The following is a 21,230-nucleotide window of genomic DNA, read 5'->3' as shown; positions in this document are numbered from 1 at the left end:
AAAGACCTTTAATCCCATTAGATGACACAAGTGTACCTTATGAGGTTGCAGACTGTATTTTGTATTTTGATTGTACATACAGTATGTGCGCACACCCACCCACACGCTATGGTATCATAATAGCAGTGCTTCTTCACGCTCCTGTAATCCACAGAGCTGGCTGGAGGACAAGATGAAATGCCAGCCACAGCCGACACACGCGTCCTCCCATTCACACACAAGTGTACAAACATGTCCATGCACACTAAACACATTGCTGCTCCCGCATATAATAAAGCCCTTCACCCCATTTTCCCAAATACTTTAATCCAATAAGAACCGCCCCAAGCTTCACCCACCAAAATGATGATTCTTTGGAAGCAACAGTTTTCTGCTCATTCTTCGCCATTATCCCTTACACGTTAAAAAAAAAAATATATTTTTATACATGTAACAATAACCAGGGAAACCAAATCTGGGTGCATTCTTCCACTTGCAGTCGTTTGCACCACTGCACACCTCTCTTCTACATTAGATGACAATGTGACTTTCTCCACACGCACCGTTTTCCTTAGAGCTCCTCCTTTCAAGTCCTTGAGTCTAGCTCATCTAAATTATTGTCAGCTTTCAGCCCACCAATCAATCACATTTCTCGCCGTTTCGCTTTGCTTCACAGAGCGTCACTACTGTATATACTGTATGTAGGCAGGGATGGGATCAGCAGATTAACGGCAACATCGGGTGTGTTATTATTACAGATTGTGGTGTAGATAGGAAGCTGACAATTGGAAGGTTTTCATGTTTGGCAGGTATAGTGTGCATGCATGTGGGAGGGTATGAGAGATGTCAAGAACTTACATAATTGATGACTTTGAGCTGGAGAGAGGCTGCATCAAGGTCATAAAGCTCACCTAAAAGACAGGGTAGCGAGGGAGAGTGATGACTGTAAAACAGAGAAGGGCAAGGGCAAGGGCAAAAAAAAAAAAAAAAAAGAAAAAAAGAAAATCCGAGGCTGAAATGCAGAACATGTACGCAACTGGACAGAAAGCAATCCCCACAGGGATGCTTTGTGTCAGAGAGGTCAGGGAGTGGTGAACACAAACCAGCAAACAGATACTGGAATAATGAAGACAAGACAAGTGAAGACTGCAAGGAAGGAGGAAGTGAAGGGTTTGACAGAGAGGCAGAAAGACAAAACACAGGGACAGGCAGGGGCTGCGAAGGAGACCCCAAGGCAACTTTCATTTGTTGACAATTAGAGATGAGTAAATAAATCGGATGTATGCTGATGTGTCCAGGAGCAACATTATCAAATCCCATTATGCATGAGATTATAAACATTGTTTTTGCAAAGCATTCCATTTTCAGCCAAGCTGCCACATATTCCCTAAGCCAATCACTCTATCTAAATTCATAGATCTCTCAATCAGCACTCTATTGGCATTGTTCACCTCACTGTATTGGTGTGTGTGTGTGTTTGTATACCACAAAGTTGGAGGATGTTGCGGTCCAACTCGCTGTAGTCCTGGTCGGAGACATTGAGGTGCAGTAGTGCATTGTGGGACTGAATGGGTGAGGGGCTGAGGGGGGGCCTCTGGTAGGACGCCTGAACAAGCTGGACGCGGACGCACGCCACTGAGGCCTGCGATGCCGCGCACAAGAACCAAAGCCCACAGATGAGCGCACACGCTTCTCACACCAACAGGATCAATGTGACCGAAATTAACTTTCTGATGGGATGGAAAACTGTTTTATGGGTTTATAAAGTACGCACAAGATCAAGGCTCGTTTATATGCGGAATGTGCGCCACGGAGAAAAATAAGGTCAAAACAATAGCTAATGTTGCTGAGGGAAACGTACATGTTTTTCCAGCATGCTGAGATGCACTTCATCCTGATCAGAGAGAGGACTACAGCCCACCTGCAATACACACACATATATACATATAGGAAAAGAATAACATCCAGTCCGATCCGCTTTCTATGTGGACATCATTATACGGCAAACATTTACATTTCGTGTGCCCATACACTGATGTACACATTAGTCTTCATTCACCACACCATACTGGGGGTTTGTGAACGCGAGGACTGACCAGTAAGACAGCGATGGCCTTGGTCTGCTCCTGGTCCAAGATAGGAATAACGACAGCTGACAGAAAAAGGAAGAAAGGATTAAAAAAAGCAAGAAAAGAAGGCAAGATAGACAAAAGATAGCTTGAGGCATTCATTTAAATGTACTCCTTTCCGCACCCTTTCATTTCCCTTACATGTCCTTGCCTTGCTCTTAATCTTTTTTTTTTTTTTTTAAATTCAATTTGTTTTTCCTGTTGTTGTTCCTAATAGAAATACGTGAATAGAACATGCAATATGAATTCAACAAGGACACGAAAAGAAAAAAAAAAAAAAAACGCCATGGCGCAACAGTTGTTATTACCATCATTGTAGATAGAGCAGAAGCATCAGCACATTATTTAAAGAAAAATAAATATTCATCAAGGTGCAACTCTCTAAACATGACTGGCGAGAAAATGACTACATGATGTGTTGACTAAAAGTGTCCATTTTCTGCAACGCATGTATCATTGTGTTTACCTATTAATTTAATGTTTTGCTTTTCTGCTTTAGAACAGACATAAATGCTTTGTTTATTTTATTGTAATACAAAGAGAGTCCATGCATTCTATTACATGGGGTTGGCTCCCATTTTGCTCCTCTTTTTTCCCCTCTTGCCCACACAGTAATTTTCTCCTCCCACGTAAGTACTGCATGCACAGGAGTACCCACATCCTCGAACAAGCACACTCACATCAAGATGTTTGTCCACTCGATTCATTAAAGACGCTTTGAATAAAGTTTCCATCCATCCATTTTCTACATCGCTTGTCCTAATTTGGGTCACGGGTATGCCCGGAGCCTATCCCTGAACCGGTCGCCCGACAATCACGAGGCAGAAAGAGACAAACAACCATCTTCGGACTATTAACAATCTTCAACTAACCCACCATGCATGTTTTTGGAATGTGGGAGGAAATCGTAGTTATGTGTACAAAACCACGCAGGCACGGGACGAACATGCAAACTTCACACAGGCTGGAGCCCAGATTTGAACCCACAACCTCAGAAGTGTGAGCTGGATGTGCTAACCAGTCGGCCACTTAATCTTGGTTTAAACAGCAAATATGTGGTCCAATCCTGGACATACATTATGTTATGCACTGCTTAGCTAATTTATGATACCACCACGAGCTGTTTATCCCAGAGAACATCCAGCACCAAGTGCTTTAATACGTATTCGCTCAATTTTAGTAAGCGCTTGACACTTTAACATTTTGAACAGGAATGAGGAATTACAAACTGAAGTCACCTGGAGTTTTAGCAATTATAATTTTTTTTTTGTTAAGGAAAGCCGATGAATTACTTTATGTTTTCTTTTTTTGCAAAATCGTAAAACTGAAAATTTATAGATAACAAAATCATTATCATTTTTTCCATTTAAATACAGTTTTCAGTTAACCATTAGAGAAACATAATTAATAATATAATAAGAATATATTAATAATTATCTTGGTAATTATCAATGCTACTCATTTATGGCAATTCTGGAAAAAATCCCGCATTCAAATTTTTCACACAAAGTAAAATTGCACCACCATTGTACCAGCTAAAAAAATGTTTGTCTCTCCAATTACCACCATTATGACCACCATTAAGATGCAATAGTGTAGTAGGCTTAAGTGTTCATCAAACGCAAGGCTGAAAGTTGTTAAAATTATATGCCATATTATTGTAAGACACTGCTTTATTTTGTCCTGTGCTTAAATATAGGGGAAAAAAACCTGAATTGTATTGCATACAAAAGTTAAATTTAATTATACCTAAATTATAAAAAAATAAAATAAACTTAAAGTGTGTGTAAACAAACACCTCTATAAGAATAAATTCCAATGTATTGTACTTAAAAGTTAAATACAACTGAACTGTACTTTAAAAAAGTACTGTACTGGATTAAAAAAAAAACATTTAAGCCACATAACATACTGTATAACATTATGCACAGTTTGAACATTTAATTCAGTGATTCTCACCTCCCACTAATGGGAGTCGAACCACACTTTGAGAATCACTGATCTACACATACCTCTTTGGTGTGCCTTTAGTGGGGCTGCGAGACAGATTTTGTATTTTTCTGGCAGTTCGGATGAGGGAAAGCCGGCACACTGACATCGCTTCAGCTGGTCAACAACACTCCTGTTGAGAGAATAGAACACGTTTGATTTAAGTTGGACAAATGCACTTAACTCAGAGGACAGGGTGAAAAACAGAGAGCCCAAGATCGACAAAGGACACCGAGAGTAAATTGAAAGAACGTGTGCCGAGGAAGAGTCAGACAAAAACATCTGAACAGACCTCTTATTCATTGCAAAATTACATAAAATTGATGGAATTATGTGTGTCCATTGGGAAATACACACCCTTCCAAAAATATTGGAACCATGAGGCCAACTCCTTTATTTTTGCTACAAACTGAAACGATTTGGGTTTGACATTAAAAGATGAGACAAGAGCTGAAGCCTTCAGCTTTCATGTATTTATGTATTTATTTATGATTAGTTATAGCTACTGCAGATCTATTAAACAACAAAGATGATTTTTAACAGAGGTTTTTTTTCTCCTTCTACCTTTTTGATGTCTGTTTCTTGGTACACCAGGGGATTCTTTCTTCTACAGGACATTCCAAATGGATGAATTGAATACAGCCAATGTTTGTACAATGGCTCTGATTAATTTTCCGTCATCTCTCAGCTTCACAATTGCTAGTTTTTCCACCCTAACCCTAACCCTAACCCTATATTTGTGACACCTCTAACCAGTATAAATGTAGTCTTCATAGGCAAAACCCAAAGTGAGTGACCGGAAACATCAAGCAATACTTTTGCTCAAGTGGAAAAATGGGTGGCTTCAAACAAGGTGATTCTCAGTTGTGTATACAGATTTAAAACCAGTAAATATAAGTTTAAAATTTAATCTCTTGTCTCATATTTATCCTTTAATGCCAGAACCAAATGTGTCACTATTCCAATACTTGTGTGTGTGTGTGTGTGTGTGTGTATATATATATATGTGTGTGGGGAGTGTATACTGTATTGTACATTGTTTTGTGCTTCAATTGTTTCCACATGAATATGGAAATGAGTAATAAAAACAATGTAATTTCACCCATGCACACAGGTAAATTCATCATCTATTTGCTTCATTTAATAATGTGCTGAACTCTCCAGCGGTGACTCACACACAACACAATACACCCATTACATGCTCAAAGCGTCTGAATTGCGCTCCGAGGGTCGCAATCAAATGTGTATGCTGCGTTGACTTTTAAGTGGCCATTTATTTCAGCTCACTAAGGAATGTTGTGTTTCAGTCAAAAAGCATTAGTGTCGCAGCTTACAATGGTGGCAAAGGGAACTGACCTTTACGTATTGCCTATTTTCAAAGCAAACTTACAGTACAATCATTGAATAAGTTCACACAGGAGAGGGCAAAAATCAAATACGATGATTTAGTTTGTGTGTCATGATGTGATTTTGTTTTTAATTTAAATGTACAGTATTTGTAAGATACCACTTGTGATACAGCTACAGGTATTGGATAAAACCATGAGATGAGTGCAAACGCACCTAATGCTGTGGCCTGTGAGTTTACTCTATGTGGAAGTGAGCACTTCATCATGTCACAATTAACAATTAACCACATCAACTAATCTGAATTGTTATGTAGCTTAAGCATGTTGTGTGCAGATTGCAGATGGTCAGAGCTGAGAGAAACGATTCCCCTCACGAGTGGCCGTTTTCAATATAGTCAACACTTACCGCTACTTAAAGTAAGTAAAAGCTTTTATGGTCTTTTTGAAGAGGTTGTGTTTGAGTAGTTAAATCATGTCGGCGCGTTTATGAACGGCACATTTATAGTATGCGCGGATCGATGTCCACGCGAGGACAAAACGACCTAAGGTCTAAAGTAAAGTATATAGTATGTCATTTGATGGACGTTTAACAGACCATAAAAGTACACCGTGATCAATATTTATCTGAAAAGCCTGCCGTATACAGGTGCTTCTCAATAAATTAGAATATAGTGGAAGACATCATTTGTTTCGGTTATTAAAAAAAGAAACTCACACACAGAATGAAATAGTTCAGGATTTGTTGGTGTTGTCTATCCATCCATCCATCCATTTTCTGAGCCGCTTCTCCTCACGAGGGTCACGGGCGTGCTGGAGCCTATCCCAGCTGTCATCGGGCAGGAGGCGGGGTACGCCCTGAACTGGTTGCCAGCCAATCGCAGGGCACATACAAACAAACAACCATTCGCACTCACAGTCACACCTACGGGCAATTTAGAGTCTCCAATTAATGCATGTTTTTGGGATGTGGGAGGAAACCGGAGTGCCTGGAGAAAACCCACGCAGGCACGAGGAGAACATGCAAACTCCACATAGGCAGGGCTGGGGATTGAACCTGGGTCCTGAGAACTGTGAGGCTGACGCTCTAACCAGTCGTCCACCGTGCCGCCCTTGTTGTTGTTGTTGTTGTTATTATTATTATTATTATTATTATTATATAATTTGATGATTATAGGTAAAAGCTGATAAAAAAAAACAATTCATCATTTTGAAAAATTTGAACATAAAGAAAATGATTTTTGATCTAGGAAATTGGGTAGGAGATTGCCTTCTGCAATGTGTTTAATGAATCTGATGAGTTTCACTTTTTGAATTGAACTACTGAAATCGTGAGCTGCACCTGTCAAATATTATATTACTATATACTATATTTTTGGGTAGTTTGTCAAAGGATCCAGTGAGAGATATTGTGTTTTGGACACTTCGTAAAGTAAAAATATACCTAAAAAGTTTCAATTTTTTTGTTTTCGTGATGCCATGACAGAATTGACAGAAATGTAAAAACTAGAAATCCTTCAGGTTGTGAGGACATCGCATGCTGGCCAAGGTTCCGCGCCGTGCGTCGTGTGAAATAGTTTTTATTAAATTCGCAGAAATTCCTCCGCACTCGGTTAAACCATGAAATGATCACGATGACAACTCCATCCATCCATTCTCGACACCGCTTCTTGCTGGTCAGAGTCATGGGACACTGGAGCCTATCCCAGCTGACTTCGGCCGAAAGGTGGACTAAACCCTGAACTGCTCACCAGTCAGTCGCAGGACACATGTAGACACGGACAACCATTCGCACTCACGTTCACATCGTCACCGACTGGGAACTCAACCCACGCTGCCCGCACCAAAGTCAGGTGAACGTATCACAACACCATGAGTGACCCGCTATGACAACCCCTGTGTCTAAAGTGTGTATATAAAAGGGAACTGACCTTTACGTATGGCCTATTTTGAGCGATAGTTCTTGTTAGACAGCAAGATAAAAACAGTCCTGACAAGCTGTCTGACTGAGGAGAAGGTGCCTTGATTAATGAGGATCGCAAACTGTGAAAAAGGCCTTCAATCGTTTAGCCCTTTCGATTGCTCTCATTCAAATCCTTGGCCCATTTTCATCATATTCATACAAAATATATACGGTGACCAGCCACAACATTATGATCACATGTAATAAAGTGCAAGAACGGTATCAAATATTCTACCTTAATGAACAAAAGGTAATAATGGACTATTTTATTGATCCTGTCAGAGAGGTATTTACAGTGTTCCCTCGCCACTTCGCACTTCACGTTTTGCGGCTTCAGTGCTTCGCGGGTTTTTCCAAAATATTCATCGAAAAAAAAAAAAAAATCCATGAAAGAAATACAGCCATATCAGCAGCCATATTGCGGAAAGATGCGTTGTTTCATGTTGATGCACGAGAGAGAAGGTTTCCCTGCATGCCAAACAAAGAGATGAGTTGACTCAGAGGCTTTGTACATGCCTGTACTGTACTGTACTGTAAATGCCACGGGCACTCATACAAGGCGCGTGATTGGTTCCCGGCGCGACATCGACCAATGAGAGCACGAGCGGATTTATCCCGTGAGCTGATTGGCTGCGCATCATCGCAGCCTCTCCCAGCATCTTCCCTTTGTTGTGTCTCGCCAGTCTCGTCCACGCTGGTGACTGTCTCGCATACTGTATCTTAATGGTGTGTTCGTGATGACCTTTTTTGTTTAAGCGCTAACTCTTTTTGATGAGTTAAGCCCTTACAATGCCGCCTAAGCACTGTGCCCCTGCGAAAGCTTCCTCCGGGGCGCCCAAGAGGAAGATGATGACCATCAGCGAAAAAGTGGAACTTTTAGATATGATCAAAGAGGGCAGAAGTTATGCATCTGTGGCACGCCATTGTGGCGTGAATGAATCTACAGTGCGGTACATCAAGAAAGGTTTTCCACCTTTTGCGAGGGGTTCTGGTCTCCATTAACCGCGAAAAACGAGGGATCGCTGTATTCATTTATTTATAGTTTTATTATTATCATAGTTTGCAGTGGTGTGGCACTGTATCATACTGAGAGCTGTTCCGTTAATGTTTAAAATTTCAAAAGCATTTGGTATATTCTAAAGCAAATTGGTAGTTTGAGTTACATTAATTCCAATTATGAAGCTAATTAGATGGATTTAATTGAAATGTAATCAATAATTATTATCATTCTAAATACATGTTCAAATCAATCAAGTTACCAAGATGCAAAGATTACAGATAAAATACAGGTTTTGCATGGAAAAAATGTGTGTGTGTGTTTTGGAAAACGAATGGCTGAACGGGGTTAGGCTCTGTTGTGAATTGTTCGTTTTCTATACTTGCATCCTTGGGGGATTGTGCCGACATGGACGCGTGTGTGCAAACTGGTGTTTGTGTTGCGTTAAAAAGTACTCATCCGACAAACAGACAGTTTCATCAGTAATGTATTGTTGGGCTTTCGCGGGCGCATGGGCAGCCATGGTAGTAGCACACAGCTTCAAGAGAGCACTTAGACGCCAAGGCTGGGCCTCTGTTGCAACTCAAGCATTGTCACCTCCACTACCCTGCAGTGCTCCAGCCATTGAAGGTGACGAAGTGGAGCATTGAGTAGGGGAAAGTGGAGTGGACAGATCGAAACTTAGAAGGGTCAACATGACTATGAAGTGCCATTGGTGTCCTCATCAGGATCACTCAGTCATCATGTAAATGTAGCAGAATAATGAAACTCTGAGGTCTTATTATGAGCTATTTTCATAATCATACTGAACATTTTGTATGTGTCCCTGTCCACTGTCCACTGTCCACCCTGTCCACTGTCCGCTGTCCACCCTGTCATTATGGTATAACTGTCGCTTTAAGAAACTCTCTGATGTTTGCTGATTACAACCAGCAGTTTAATTTGTCTGTCTTAGTTTCCTCAATGGAGGCCGAAACAGCAAATAGTTGCAGAGTAAATATTAACATTTATGTTTCGTTGTTTTATAGTTGGATGTTGTCAAGCTTAGCATGTCCACTCTGTCATAATGAAATGTCAATTGATTAAAAACGCCTCCAGTAAGTCGAAAGCAGTAGCTTGCTCACTGAATTCTGTTCCTAAGTGAAAGTCCACCATGTGCTTATTAAATGCTAACAATAGGCAGAAATGTCTGTCCAGTCATTGTCCACCCTGTCAGCAAGCTTTTGCTCTTTGCATGTATTTCTGTGCATTTTCTGCTTGCAATTAAAAATGTGGAAACTTGGCCAATATGCATTTTTGCTATTCAATATAATAAATGTGAAAATCTAAACTTTTTGGGTGAAATGGGGGAGACTCAAAGATATTGACTGTTAATGTGTCTCGTGGCTGCTTGGAAGGGGCTTCGGTTGCTGAGAGGGAAAAGGGGAGGGTAGAACCGCAGAGGTTGTCATGGCAGACTAAGAGGTACGAAGTGAGGCCAGTGTGTGACGTGATTGGGCGCTAAAGCAGCTCATAATCATCCCTCTTCCTTCCCTTATTGCAATGCCCCACAGGGCACAGCCTCCCTTGACAAAGCTGCCGCAAATCAGCGCACAGCAGTCATCTACTCAAATCAAACATCTGTGGCGTGCTGCAAACACATGAAACACACACACACAGACACACACAAAACAACACGCACCTGATCTTGCCCTCCTGTGGCAGCTCATGTGGCGGGTCGTCCGACAGCAGCCTCGAGTTTCCCTCCAGTGTATACACACATACACACTCCTGGAATGAAACACACACACACGCACACACACACACACACACACACGCGCGCACACACAAATTTACTAGAAGTGTTACACTTCTATGTTACCTTTTATTCGTCACACTGCTATATTGCAGAGTTTTAAAACACCGTTTTTAAAGGGTTGTTACAGATTCAGGCAAGTGTGAATTTAGAGTAGCGCGCAGTCAGTGTGGTACCACGTTGTGCCGCAACATGGTGGGCAGCACTGAGGTCTACTGGAAGTAATGCAGCATGATTTAGAGCGAGAAGAAGGGCCAGAGAAGGCCCCCGATTTACTCATACTGTCTACAGTGGCTAATAGACGTTCCTTTAGAGAAATGCCTCTGTTCTAAGCATTGTTTATATGTGTTGTTGTGTTATATGTGTTAAAGTAACAGTTGTTTGAAGGTTTACAATTACCGTAGCATTAAGCTAACAAAATTTTGCTCGATGAAATTGTATGGTTTGGTTGAACGTAGCGTTTAAATATACAATCCTTTAATTTGTTTATTCAGTTCAACTGTTTTAAATAATTGTTGTGTGTACTGCATAAAACGGCTAAAAAAATGCACTCTTATTTGAAAAACAGTGCGAACTGAGGAATACTTAAAAGGTACACGCAAGATGTCAAAACTCTGTTTTATTTTACATGTGCAAATCTTCCTTATCTGCTTCTTTTTACTTAAAGGTCCTGTATTTCGCCAGGCCAACTTTTTCTACAATTTGGGATGTTATTTTGGTTATATGGTGCCTCAGTAAACATGTGAAATATGAATTAAAATCATCAACACATTCCTGAGTTCCAGACGTTTATCTGCCGAGAGACCTAAAATCAGGTCATTCGAATTTCTCGAGTTTATTTACTTCACTAGCGAAGATCTCCGCCTGCCTCTTTGCTCCCGAGCCAGCACTGTCAACATAACGAACGCGCGGGCTCTCACAAGTGGGTCTTCTACACGGAGGCAACCAATCAGAGGAAAGGGGGCGGTCTGAGCCAAATATGGACGAAGTTGATACAAAACTGGGTCAAACAGAAGTAGCTGTCAGAGCGGCCTTTTCTGGGCACTCATATGACAAAACCAAGGTGTTTTTTTAAAAAGAAATTGACTATTTTATGCTAAGTCCATGTTAGAAAGGCACTCTATCAAGGTCTAAATAGCCCAAATATGGGTATTTAGAAAGTATTTATTCTAAAAAATACTTTTAAAACATCGCATCTACTCGCTTACTGAGGTCGCCATCTTTTTATGTCACACTCACGATTGTGACATGCAACATATGCAGTTTAAGGATTGAAGTGTATCCCTCATAAGAATACAATTGTTTTAATAAAATGCATGTTAGTAATTAAAAATGTATTAAAAAATGTTAGTAACAGTGTGCGGGGGGATTATTATTCGATTATTCGATCAACAATCAATAGGCTAATCGATTCTAAAAAGATTCGATAGTGACAGCCCTTGATAAAATTCTAAAAAAATATTGATATCGCATATTTGTAGCGATTGCAGGTGGGTGTAAAAGTATGCCCTGGTATTTACGGTAATGAGAGATCCCTGTTCACACAGTTATGAAATATTCAGCAACAACGAGCAACACATCGTCGCCGTCGGGCGAAATCTCGACTGACTCAAGACTCGACTGTTCTCGCATTGTTCAAGTTGGTATTCTACCTTATAATATACCTTATATGTATGGTACTAGGTCGCAGGCGTTAGTGGCAAGCAGCTAGTAGCTACTCACCGGGCGCCATTGACCAACGCTGACTTTTCAAAGGCAGTTGAATTTACAGGCAAAAATGAATCTGCACACTTAGCCGTCATGCTGACAACCTGACACTGTTGCAGTTCCCACTGATCTATTTTTAACAAACCAGGCTTATAAATCCAAACTTTGAATTGTGAGACACTGCTGACACACATTGAGCACTTTGGCAGCAGGGAAACTTCTAGTGACGCTTCGTCATCACTACACGTGTGCGGCAGAGAGCGACAAGGCTGCCCCTTAGCTTGATGAATTTTCCTGGTAGATTCTTATTTCACAAATGCAATATTAATCAGCGTAGCGAGTTTTGACTAATGCTGGCAAATACAATGCATTCATGCAAAATTTTTGGGAGGTTTAAGAAGTGTGTTTTAATAAGTTCAAGTGTGTTTTAATCCTGTGAGAGGGATAAAACTAGGGTTGGAAGAAAAAAATAAATAAATCGAATATTGCGGCTAAGTTGACTTCAAAAATATGTCAACGCAAATTTTCTGCCTCAAAGCCTTACCGGGACAAAAAAAAAAAAAAAAAAAGATTCACCAGGAACCATGTTTCCGTCGCTGGAACCCATGTTTCACGCGGACTTTTATTGCAGATGGACGCAGTATTGGGTCAATGATAAACTTTGCCAAAAACCACAAAGGTGTGTCTGATAGCACGCTAATGCTAATCAAATGAAATTTACACCAGATACTCAGTACCAACCTACGCAGTTTAAGAATTGAAGTCCATCCCTCCTAAATGAGAATAAAATGCATGTTAGTAGTTACAAAACAACAAAGTAATAGTGTCGGGGGGGGATTATTATTCGATTAACAATAAATAGGAGAATCGATTTTAAAAAGATTATATAGTGACAGCTCTATATAAAATCCCTAGATAAATGGATTTTTTTTTTATGTGGTCTCTCATTATTGCATATTTTTCCTATTCTGGGTGGGTATGAACCTATCCCTTGGGATAAACGGGGGTTAACTATAATGAGAGATCTCTGTTCTTATAAAGGCAAGAGCATTAAATTCACCTCTCAGACTATTAAGAAATTAATGATCATTCGTGTGAAGAGAATACTGTAAATGTGTGTATGTGTGTTAATACCGTGTGAGGTAACAGCGTCTGTACGCCGTCTCGAAGGGCCACTCGCAGCGAGCGCACATCGACAACGGCTGCCAGTTGCAGCAGAGCATCCTGTGGAAGGAGACAAACATATGCTCTTGTTTCTGTTTGGCTGCTCACTTAAAATAAACATTCAAGCCCTGAGCTGAAGTTTTCTCAATTTGATGTTGCACGCTGCTTAACAAGCTGCAAAAGACTAAGCAACAGTCAAACGGTGATAGACTGGAGGCGCTTCAACTAAAATTCCTATTTTAGTTGAAGCAGATTAGCTTTGTTTTGCTCTTCTGGACGTGATGGATTTGATTCATGCACTGTGAAAATATAATGTGTGACAATTCACTTACAGTGGTTCTAAGGCAAGAAACATCTAATTATTCATGAAATGACAGTGTGCAGTTGGCCAAGCAACAAATTTATTGGCCCTATAAACCAAATAATATATAATAATAATATATTTTACCCGTAATGCACCAATATATATTCTTGGCAATCCTTTCATGGTTCATGCTATCTTTGTAACCAGATTAAAGTGATAATCAGGGCATCTGGGATCTAATTTGAACCAAATGAGGTAAATGAGGTACATTTTCCAAAATGTTGAGCTGATCCAGTGTCCTGACAATTACAGAAGAAAGTAATGACATATGAACAAAAACTATGGTCCACAAAATGGTGCATTTGTGTTAGGAGTTTAAAAAATAAAAACAAAAAAACAAAAACACCAAAAAAACAAAACATTGTACAATCTGACCAATTGTTCCCTGAACAGAATGTAAAGTACGTTTGGATTTGAGCTTTTCACATTTAAAGCCACATTTCCAACCGGCGGTACCGTACAGCGACGTTAACCTCAGTAATCAGGCTACCGCTTTTTGTTTTCTTTCTGTGCAACTCAATCATTTAAACACTGAAGAAGGCAGACAATTTTTTTCTGTCGACCAATCAACAGGCAGCAGTGTGCTTGGCACCACCTTCCACAAGCATTTCAAAGTGGACCACTGCAACCATTACACCAGCAAAAGAGCGCTCCCAAATGTAACTATTTGGAAATCTTAATGACAGATTCATGCATATACAGGAGGTGGGTATCGACTGTACAAAGGTACAGTTTGGTGTCGATCCCTAGACTACACACTCTTTGAAGCAGTGAAACAACTTAAGAGGAGTTCACTTTCTTTGAGGTTTGTTTCATTTCTACTTCTTCAAGGCAAATTAAGTTTGAACACACGTTTGAACTGCGCCTTGAGAATGTTTGCGTCATCACCCCCCAGAAACTTGAGTAAAAGCCTGGGTCACACAAATACGATTCAGATGCTGCACATTCCTACCACAGGAATAGTCACCCACTTTGTGCCATCCACTTTTTTATTACAACATTTTAGTGTAAGAGTATCTCAGCGGGACATCAAAATCTGATAAAAGCACTGGGAAATAGTGAGAGAAATCTAAGCTGCTTAAGTCAGAGCTGCTTTCAAAACGGTGTGGTGAATATAAATTGGAAAGATGAGCATCATCTTCAAAATACTGCCTGTGACTGCCAAATCGTATTCGGCTTGTCCTGACAAAGCTGTTAGTCAGTCAGTCAGAGCATCTTGTTTCTCCCTGGAATGCCTGCAAGGCTTCTACTGATGATGTCCACCTTTAAAAACATGTTTTTCCCCAATCTACCCCATCTTCGTGTCTACCACTCAACTCAGAATTGCAGTGGAGCCCCGCTATTCATGGGGGATAGAGACCAGGCCGGACCGCGAAAAGTGAAGATTTGCGGATAATTGACGCCCATTGTAAGTGCATTGAATTATTATTCTTTTTTAAATTCTTGAATAAGCGGGGATCAACAGCCCAAAAACTTGAAAAAAAACAAAACATTTAAAATAATTTGTAAGGAAATGTATAAAGTTTTATACGGGGGTCCACCGCAAACAGGAAAGACGCGTGTGTGTGTGTGTGTGTGTGTGTGTGTGTGTGTCTGTCCTTCACTCTGACGACATGACTCTTGAGGTATGTGCTCATTGCGTTTTATTCACAGCCCGAGCACAGAATGCAAGTCTGAATTTGTAACAGGTTCCACTTATAATTAGGTCCAAAGGTATTTGGACAATGACAGATGATGATGATGATGATGATTATTATTATTATTTGTTTTTATTAATGTATTTTTCCATTACACAACGACCATGTAAAGTGATTTGAGTTATTTGTTTCTGAATATAATAAATGTGTTTGAAGATAAGTGCTGAAAACGTATGCGAAGATTGAGAACAATTTAGCACGGAATTGTTGAGCTATAGCATTCAAGTCTTGTCACCATTTCAGTTGTCTGGATTTTTGGGGTGTCGCTAAAACCAAGCCCAAGTAGCCTATCCACTTGATTACTGGCATGAGTCGGCCCTCCTCCACTATATACAGTATGTAGAGAGGGCCGTCATTCCATCAGGAGCTAATCGGCGCAATTGCAATTTCCTTTGTAATAATAAGTTGGCCCATTTCAACCACTGCAGCGTACAGTTGACCATTAACTTATGCCCACAAAGTAACTGTTTATTAAACATAGTTTTTTTATTATCATTATTATTCCGTCTGTGCCTCACACTACAGACATCTGAGCCCATACTGAATGAATTAACATATTTGAGTGACAGCTGAAGGTTGAGTGCGGCGTGTTTTCAGCGCATTCAGTGGACACGCCCATAGCTTCAAAATGTAGGTCTCTATTTTTCACAATTTTGGAGCCTCATTTAATATATATTTTATCCATTCAAATTTGGCAGGCTTCTTTGGAACACTGTTCTCTGTGGTGTGTCAAATGTATTTTTAGGACATTTTATTTTCACTTTACAGGGACTTTAAGAGGTTTTATGTTAAGAATTAAAACAATTGTTACTTGGGCAATCAAAATAATTTTAGATATATATACGAATTCATTGTAATGCTGTAGCGTGACTCCCTGAAGTAAGTAGCCCCCGGCGGGGATATCCCCAGATTTCCACCCGAGAGGCCTTCACTGCAACCAGCTCAACGTTCTGCCTACTTTGGGGTCTTACTGCTTTCGCTTTTGTCTTCAGTAAGTGAAACGCACGCTCTATTGGCATGAAATCACGCCAATGAATTTGTCATTAACGAATATTCAATTTCATTGCCTTTGCGGTCAGCGTGTGTTTCGGGTCATTAGCCATAAGTCAAGGCAGTAAGATCCACAAACAAACAGCAAGTGAAGGGTGGTTGGACTTAATGACAGGCAAAACCTCTCTAGGTATAAAAGTAAGACTTGGTGATACCTACCTATAAGAATCATTTTCATCCAAGTATTAAAATGTAAATGTTTACCTTCTTATTGTCCAAATACTTTTTTGTTGCTGAAAATTGAGGTACTGGTACTTTTGTGGAGGCTCTTCAATTTAAACTGAAAGTCTATCGTGGTACCCTAACGAAGCTCAAAATCAACATATTGGCCGGTTAGTCAACATGTGATCACATGATCGTGTGTTTTTGACTACTGTAGCTTTTAGCGAGGGTTCTCATATTGTATTTGTATGTGTCCCGTTCAATAAACGGCTGAAAGTGCATCGGTGACTCTGACAATTCTTTTACTTAAAATCTATTGTTGTGGTGTATAAAGGCACCACAAAGGGGGCGGGGGTGGGGGGTGGGGGGGGGGGGGTGGGTGGGGGGGGGGGTAGAATAATCTGCCGTTGTCCAAATACTCTTGGACCTTCCAAATGTAAGTGAGTTAACTTGTTGACATTAATGTCCCTGCATAAACATGCAGCTGGTGAAGGAGTGAGCACTAAAGATCTCCTTGAAGGCATCTCGGTGCTAATCTGATCATGTAAATACAATTTACATACAAATCCGCAGGCATAAAAGAGGATGACTTTAATCGTATGCGGGTCGGGTTGCCCTTCATCGTCAGGATGTTTGATCAATATTACCCCTTAGTTATCAGGCAGCCAGTTGAGAGTGGAAAATATCGAATGCCAGTTCAAACATAATTTTACTACTACTCCTGCTCAGTGGGTAATTATATTGACATTATAGAGTTTAATTTTTTTTTGGTGGGGGGCTTCGTGGCGCCCACTAGTGCGCTCCCCGTGTAGACTTGATTAAACGTTTCAGAGAGCTGCTGTCCCCACAGATCTGCTCCAGACTTCTACCTCAATTTTCATTAACTCTGAAATGACATGATAGTAGTTCAGGGAAAAAGTGTGAAGGCAACATTTTTCTTTGCCTATATATTTTATTATCCCTCAAGTCATACAACAGTATCGTTTCATTTCTGCACCATTACACTCCTGGGCTGACCTCTATGTTCTCCGGAATTTTACACCTGCTGCATAGTGGCTACCCACAGATATTTGAGGCTCAGTTGCTCTTCAGTGCGGCTCTTACAGGAGAGAAGTACGTACTTCGGGTGATGTGTACCTTTCTGACTACACTTGGAAGCCACTCAGACGTGGATATGATGGAGCAAACCAAATGGTTTTTAAAAGTATAGAAATAAATTTTCTTGTCATTGTTTTTAACACTTTTCTCGATGACTTCTTCACATAATTGTTATTATCCACAGCTTTAAAATGCTTGATTGGAAAAAGATTTGACCCTCAGTCAAGCAGAAGTGGATTTAGATGGAAAAAATGAAATACTGTAGTCATGGTAGATGGTGTATTGAGCATGCAACAAAAAAATTACCATGGTGCATGCTTTATTGTTATAGCTAATATTTTGATATTTGTGGTGGAAACTAAATATATTGCATATTTAATACTACAGTTGAGTAAAGAAACACCGCCGGCCATTTTAAAATGAAATTATGGTAACAGTGTCGCAGCAAAAGATCCCGATATGTTCATCCATGTGATCTTCCACTTTGTTTTTTATTTTTGATTATTTTGCAAATATTGTTCTGTTCCTGCCCTGTCATTATGAGATATTCAGTGCATGTTGGCCAAACATAATCTTTGTCTGCAGAATAGTCCGTTTACTGTTAACAATTCCTGCCACTGTGTTGATTAGTGGACAGTAGAACATATTTACAAATATACACTCAGTGTATGAGTGTGGGGGTGTTGGTATTTGTGGATTTGTGAGCAGTGGATGGGGACTATAAAAACCTAATGAGAGGGATCAGTTCCGTTGTGCTCATCACAGTGTGCCATCCAAAATGTCAGAGCTCTCAGTGAATTGACAAATGCCAGTGATTAAAAAAAAGACAAGAGGGAGATGAGAGGAGACATATGGGAGGAAAACATGGAGAGATGGGATGAGTTGACTTCGTGGGAGGGAAAAGACAAAACCAACAAATCGCTTTGTAGCCTTGATACTGTTGAACATTTACTGTAGATTGTGGGGGTCGTATGCTCCCGCTGGAGCAAATTGTGACAAACAAATGTTGATTCAAAAGATCAAATGGTAAATAAATACAATAATGACAATCATGTTAGCAAGGGATGATAATGCTACTCTTATGGCATTTTTCATTCCGATATGAACTTTGTACGAATTAACTCAAAATGAAATGGCGCTGGGGGAAAGAAATACATATTTTGTTAGTGTAATGAAATGATGTCTTTATCCATTCACCTTTTGAAGACTGCCACATAAGTTTGTCGTAATTAGCAGATGTCTGTGTCTTCTGTGTTAAGTGTGTCGCCGATCTTCTGGAACCTTTACTAAAACTTTCACACACAATAAATTCAAGTGGTTCTTCAGGTAAAAATGAAATTTTTGTCCATTTATTTGGCAGACTAAAATGACTGAGGAGCGAGAAGCAGAGGTATTGATATAATACATGTGTTGAGGTTTATTGTGAGAAATGATTGTGAAAGGTCATAAGACAGAGTTTTACATTTTCCAAGGTATATCACCAGTGATAGGGTGCGCACACACACACACACACACACACACACCACACACACACACACACACACACACACACACAGGCAAACACACACACAGAGTGATACTATAATTGTGGGAGCACTTCATTTTCAATCAAAACTAATGTTTGATTGAAAATGGAGTGTAAACTCCATTTTCAATCAAACATTACTTAGGAGGATTTACGTAAGTATTTCAGGCTCTTTGGCCGATGATGCAACCCCACTCTGACTTTAAGTCTCTCGCTGGCACAGGTCCAACTTCACGACGACAACAGCCTGGCCAACTGATTGACTGATCAATGTTAATCACGTTTCAATCATATGTAAAAAAACAAAAACACACACACACACACACATTAGTGCATGGGTGGCCGGTGAGACCTGGTAGTGATGCAGTGGGTCCTGGTTGTTATTCCAACAGAGCTGGGTCTCCAGTAGCATCACTAACATACTGGAGACACATGCACTGTAGAATACAGCCAAGCCATGAAGACAGGCCCCACCCCATGCTTGTATAAAGATATTGTTTTTACTTCTGCTGAAGCCTATCCCAGCTATCTTCCGGCAGGAGGCGGGGTACACCCTGAACTGGTTGCCAGCCAATCGCAGGGCACACATAAACAAAAAAACATTCAAACTCACATTCACACCTACGGGCAATTTAGAGTCTTCAATTAACCTACCATGCATGTTTTTGGGCTGTTTGACAATTCATTTGTGCTCTTTGATGACTGTGCTCCTGTAATAATACCAAATTGTTTTGATTTCAATATCAAGAGTCAATACCAAACTCGACACATGCATGTATGGGGTCGAGATAACACGCAATTTTCTGACAGAAAACAAGATCTGCCAGCCTTTCTCTCAGTGTAAGGCCTTAATTTTTTAATGGAGACAAACTGAGAGAAAACAGTTGTTCCTGTCTGGCTTCATCTCTCCAAACGTAATTTTAAAAACATTTTATACAAACAAACCTTTCAATTAAAAAATAACTTTGCAAAAAATATGGCAGTTATACGCAGGTTGTTAGCATTGCGGATGAATTACAAGGTTGCCCCTGTATGTACAATACGTGAGTGACATTTAAGAAAGGGCACGTTTTGATTCGACTAAACCCACTTACATGTTTATGTTTATTATGTTTCACTCCTTTTGCAGTCAGCTTAGCCTGTCGTGCCTCTTTAGACCTGTTGATGAGTGTGAAATTAATGTGAGCAAATGAATTCGTCCCATTGCTGCCGCCTAAAGATGTGTGTCATGTTTCATTCCGTTCTTTGCATGCACAACATCTGCCCGACTCTTGCACTCTCATTAAATCTTGAGCTAGTCATTGTCCATGTGAAGCGCCACTAATATTTCCATGGTGGGTGCCATTCCGACAAAGTAAATTATTGCCATCAGTGATGACAATCACCCAGTTGGTCATGATGCACTTTTGCATTTATGCTTAGAAGTTGATTTTGTTTAAACTTCATCATAGAGACAAAGGTATTGAGACAATCTCTTAACCAATTCTTCTTCTCCTCCTCCTTCGTCTTCTTCTTCAATTGTTAAGCAGCGGTGTAAGCTGCTTGAGCTGCCCAACACAGCACAGTACAGCACTCACTCACATAATGATATCAATTGTAGTATCAAGACTGACCTGTGAGAGGCAGCGTGGTGCCATAGGGCATCCAGACTGCCAGAAAACACAAAGAAGAAGAAAGAGTAGACGTAAAAGACAAAAGAGAAGAAGCAAGGCTAAGTGTGAGTTATCTGCTAACTACATTGCAGTTGTAAACACTTCTCCTTGTCGTTTCTATTGTGTTGAATGGTAGACACTTTATACAAACACTCAACAGCAGCGCAAGCTTTATTTCGCTTCCTAATTGGCTATTGTTCCGTTTCACAGAGTCCCTCTCTTAGCCGAAATCTGTGTTGACCGTTCACAAAAGGATTTGTGAGCGTTAATATTGAACGGGTTCAACGTTCACAGGATAATCGCTCAGGATAAGATTTCAGCGACATCCAAGAATTGGGCCTTTTGCTGACTTTGATCCAAATTGCATGTGTGCTTACAAAGCAGAGGTGGGGGACTCGAGTAACATGACGTTTATTGGTTAACGACTCAATAATTCCAATGAAATACAAAGCACCGTGTCTTATTTGAATGTCTGATTTATCATCCTTTGTCACAGAAGGACTGGCCTCATCTCAAATGTCGACAATTGCCAATCGGAGCTGTCCAAATATCACGGCCGAGCACAAATGACCTCGTGGAAAGTGTATGGTTGGAACCTTTGTTGGAGACAATG

The 21,230-nt window shown here is 40.2% G+C and overlaps 1 protein-coding gene across 4 annotated transcripts in view; it reads right to left on the bottom strand.

The window, feature by feature from the left end:
• LOC133404987 (cGMP-dependent 3',5'-cyclic phosphodiesterase) overlaps window positions 1-21,230 on the bottom strand; it is a 144,108-nt gene that overhangs the window by 23,371 nt on the left and 99,507 nt on the right. For 3 of the 4 annotated variants that reach the window (XM_061681555.1, XM_061681554.1, XM_061681556.1), the window contains exons 3-9: window positions 13,040-13,129; window positions 10,085-10,173; window positions 4,121-4,230; window positions 2,076-2,131; window positions 1,841-1,900; window positions 1,465-1,621; window positions 838-890 (exon numbers count right to left, since the gene is read on the bottom strand). In XM_061681555.1, coding sequence (XP_061537539.1) covers window positions 838-890; window positions 1,465-1,621; window positions 1,841-1,900; window positions 2,076-2,131; window positions 4,121-4,230; window positions 10,085-10,173; window positions 13,040-13,129 — 615 coding nt within the window. Of the gene's footprint in view, window positions 1-837; window positions 891-1,464; window positions 1,622-1,840; window positions 1,901-1,993; window positions 2,033-2,075; window positions 2,132-4,120; window positions 4,231-10,084; window positions 10,174-13,039; window positions 13,130-21,230 lie in introns of those variants that run through there. The other variant, XM_061681557.1, reaches the window with a different exon arrangement.

The sequence above is a fragment of the Phycodurus eques genome, chromosome 7 (genome assembly GCF_024500275.1).
Source record: "Phycodurus eques isolate BA_2022a chromosome 7, UOR_Pequ_1.1, whole genome shotgun sequence".
In the NCBI taxonomy this organism is placed as follows: Eukaryota; Metazoa; Chordata; class Actinopteri; order Syngnathiformes; family Syngnathidae; genus Phycodurus; species Phycodurus eques.
Note: the sequence above shows the minus strand (reverse complement) of the source record. Positions and strands in the feature narration are given on the sequence as shown.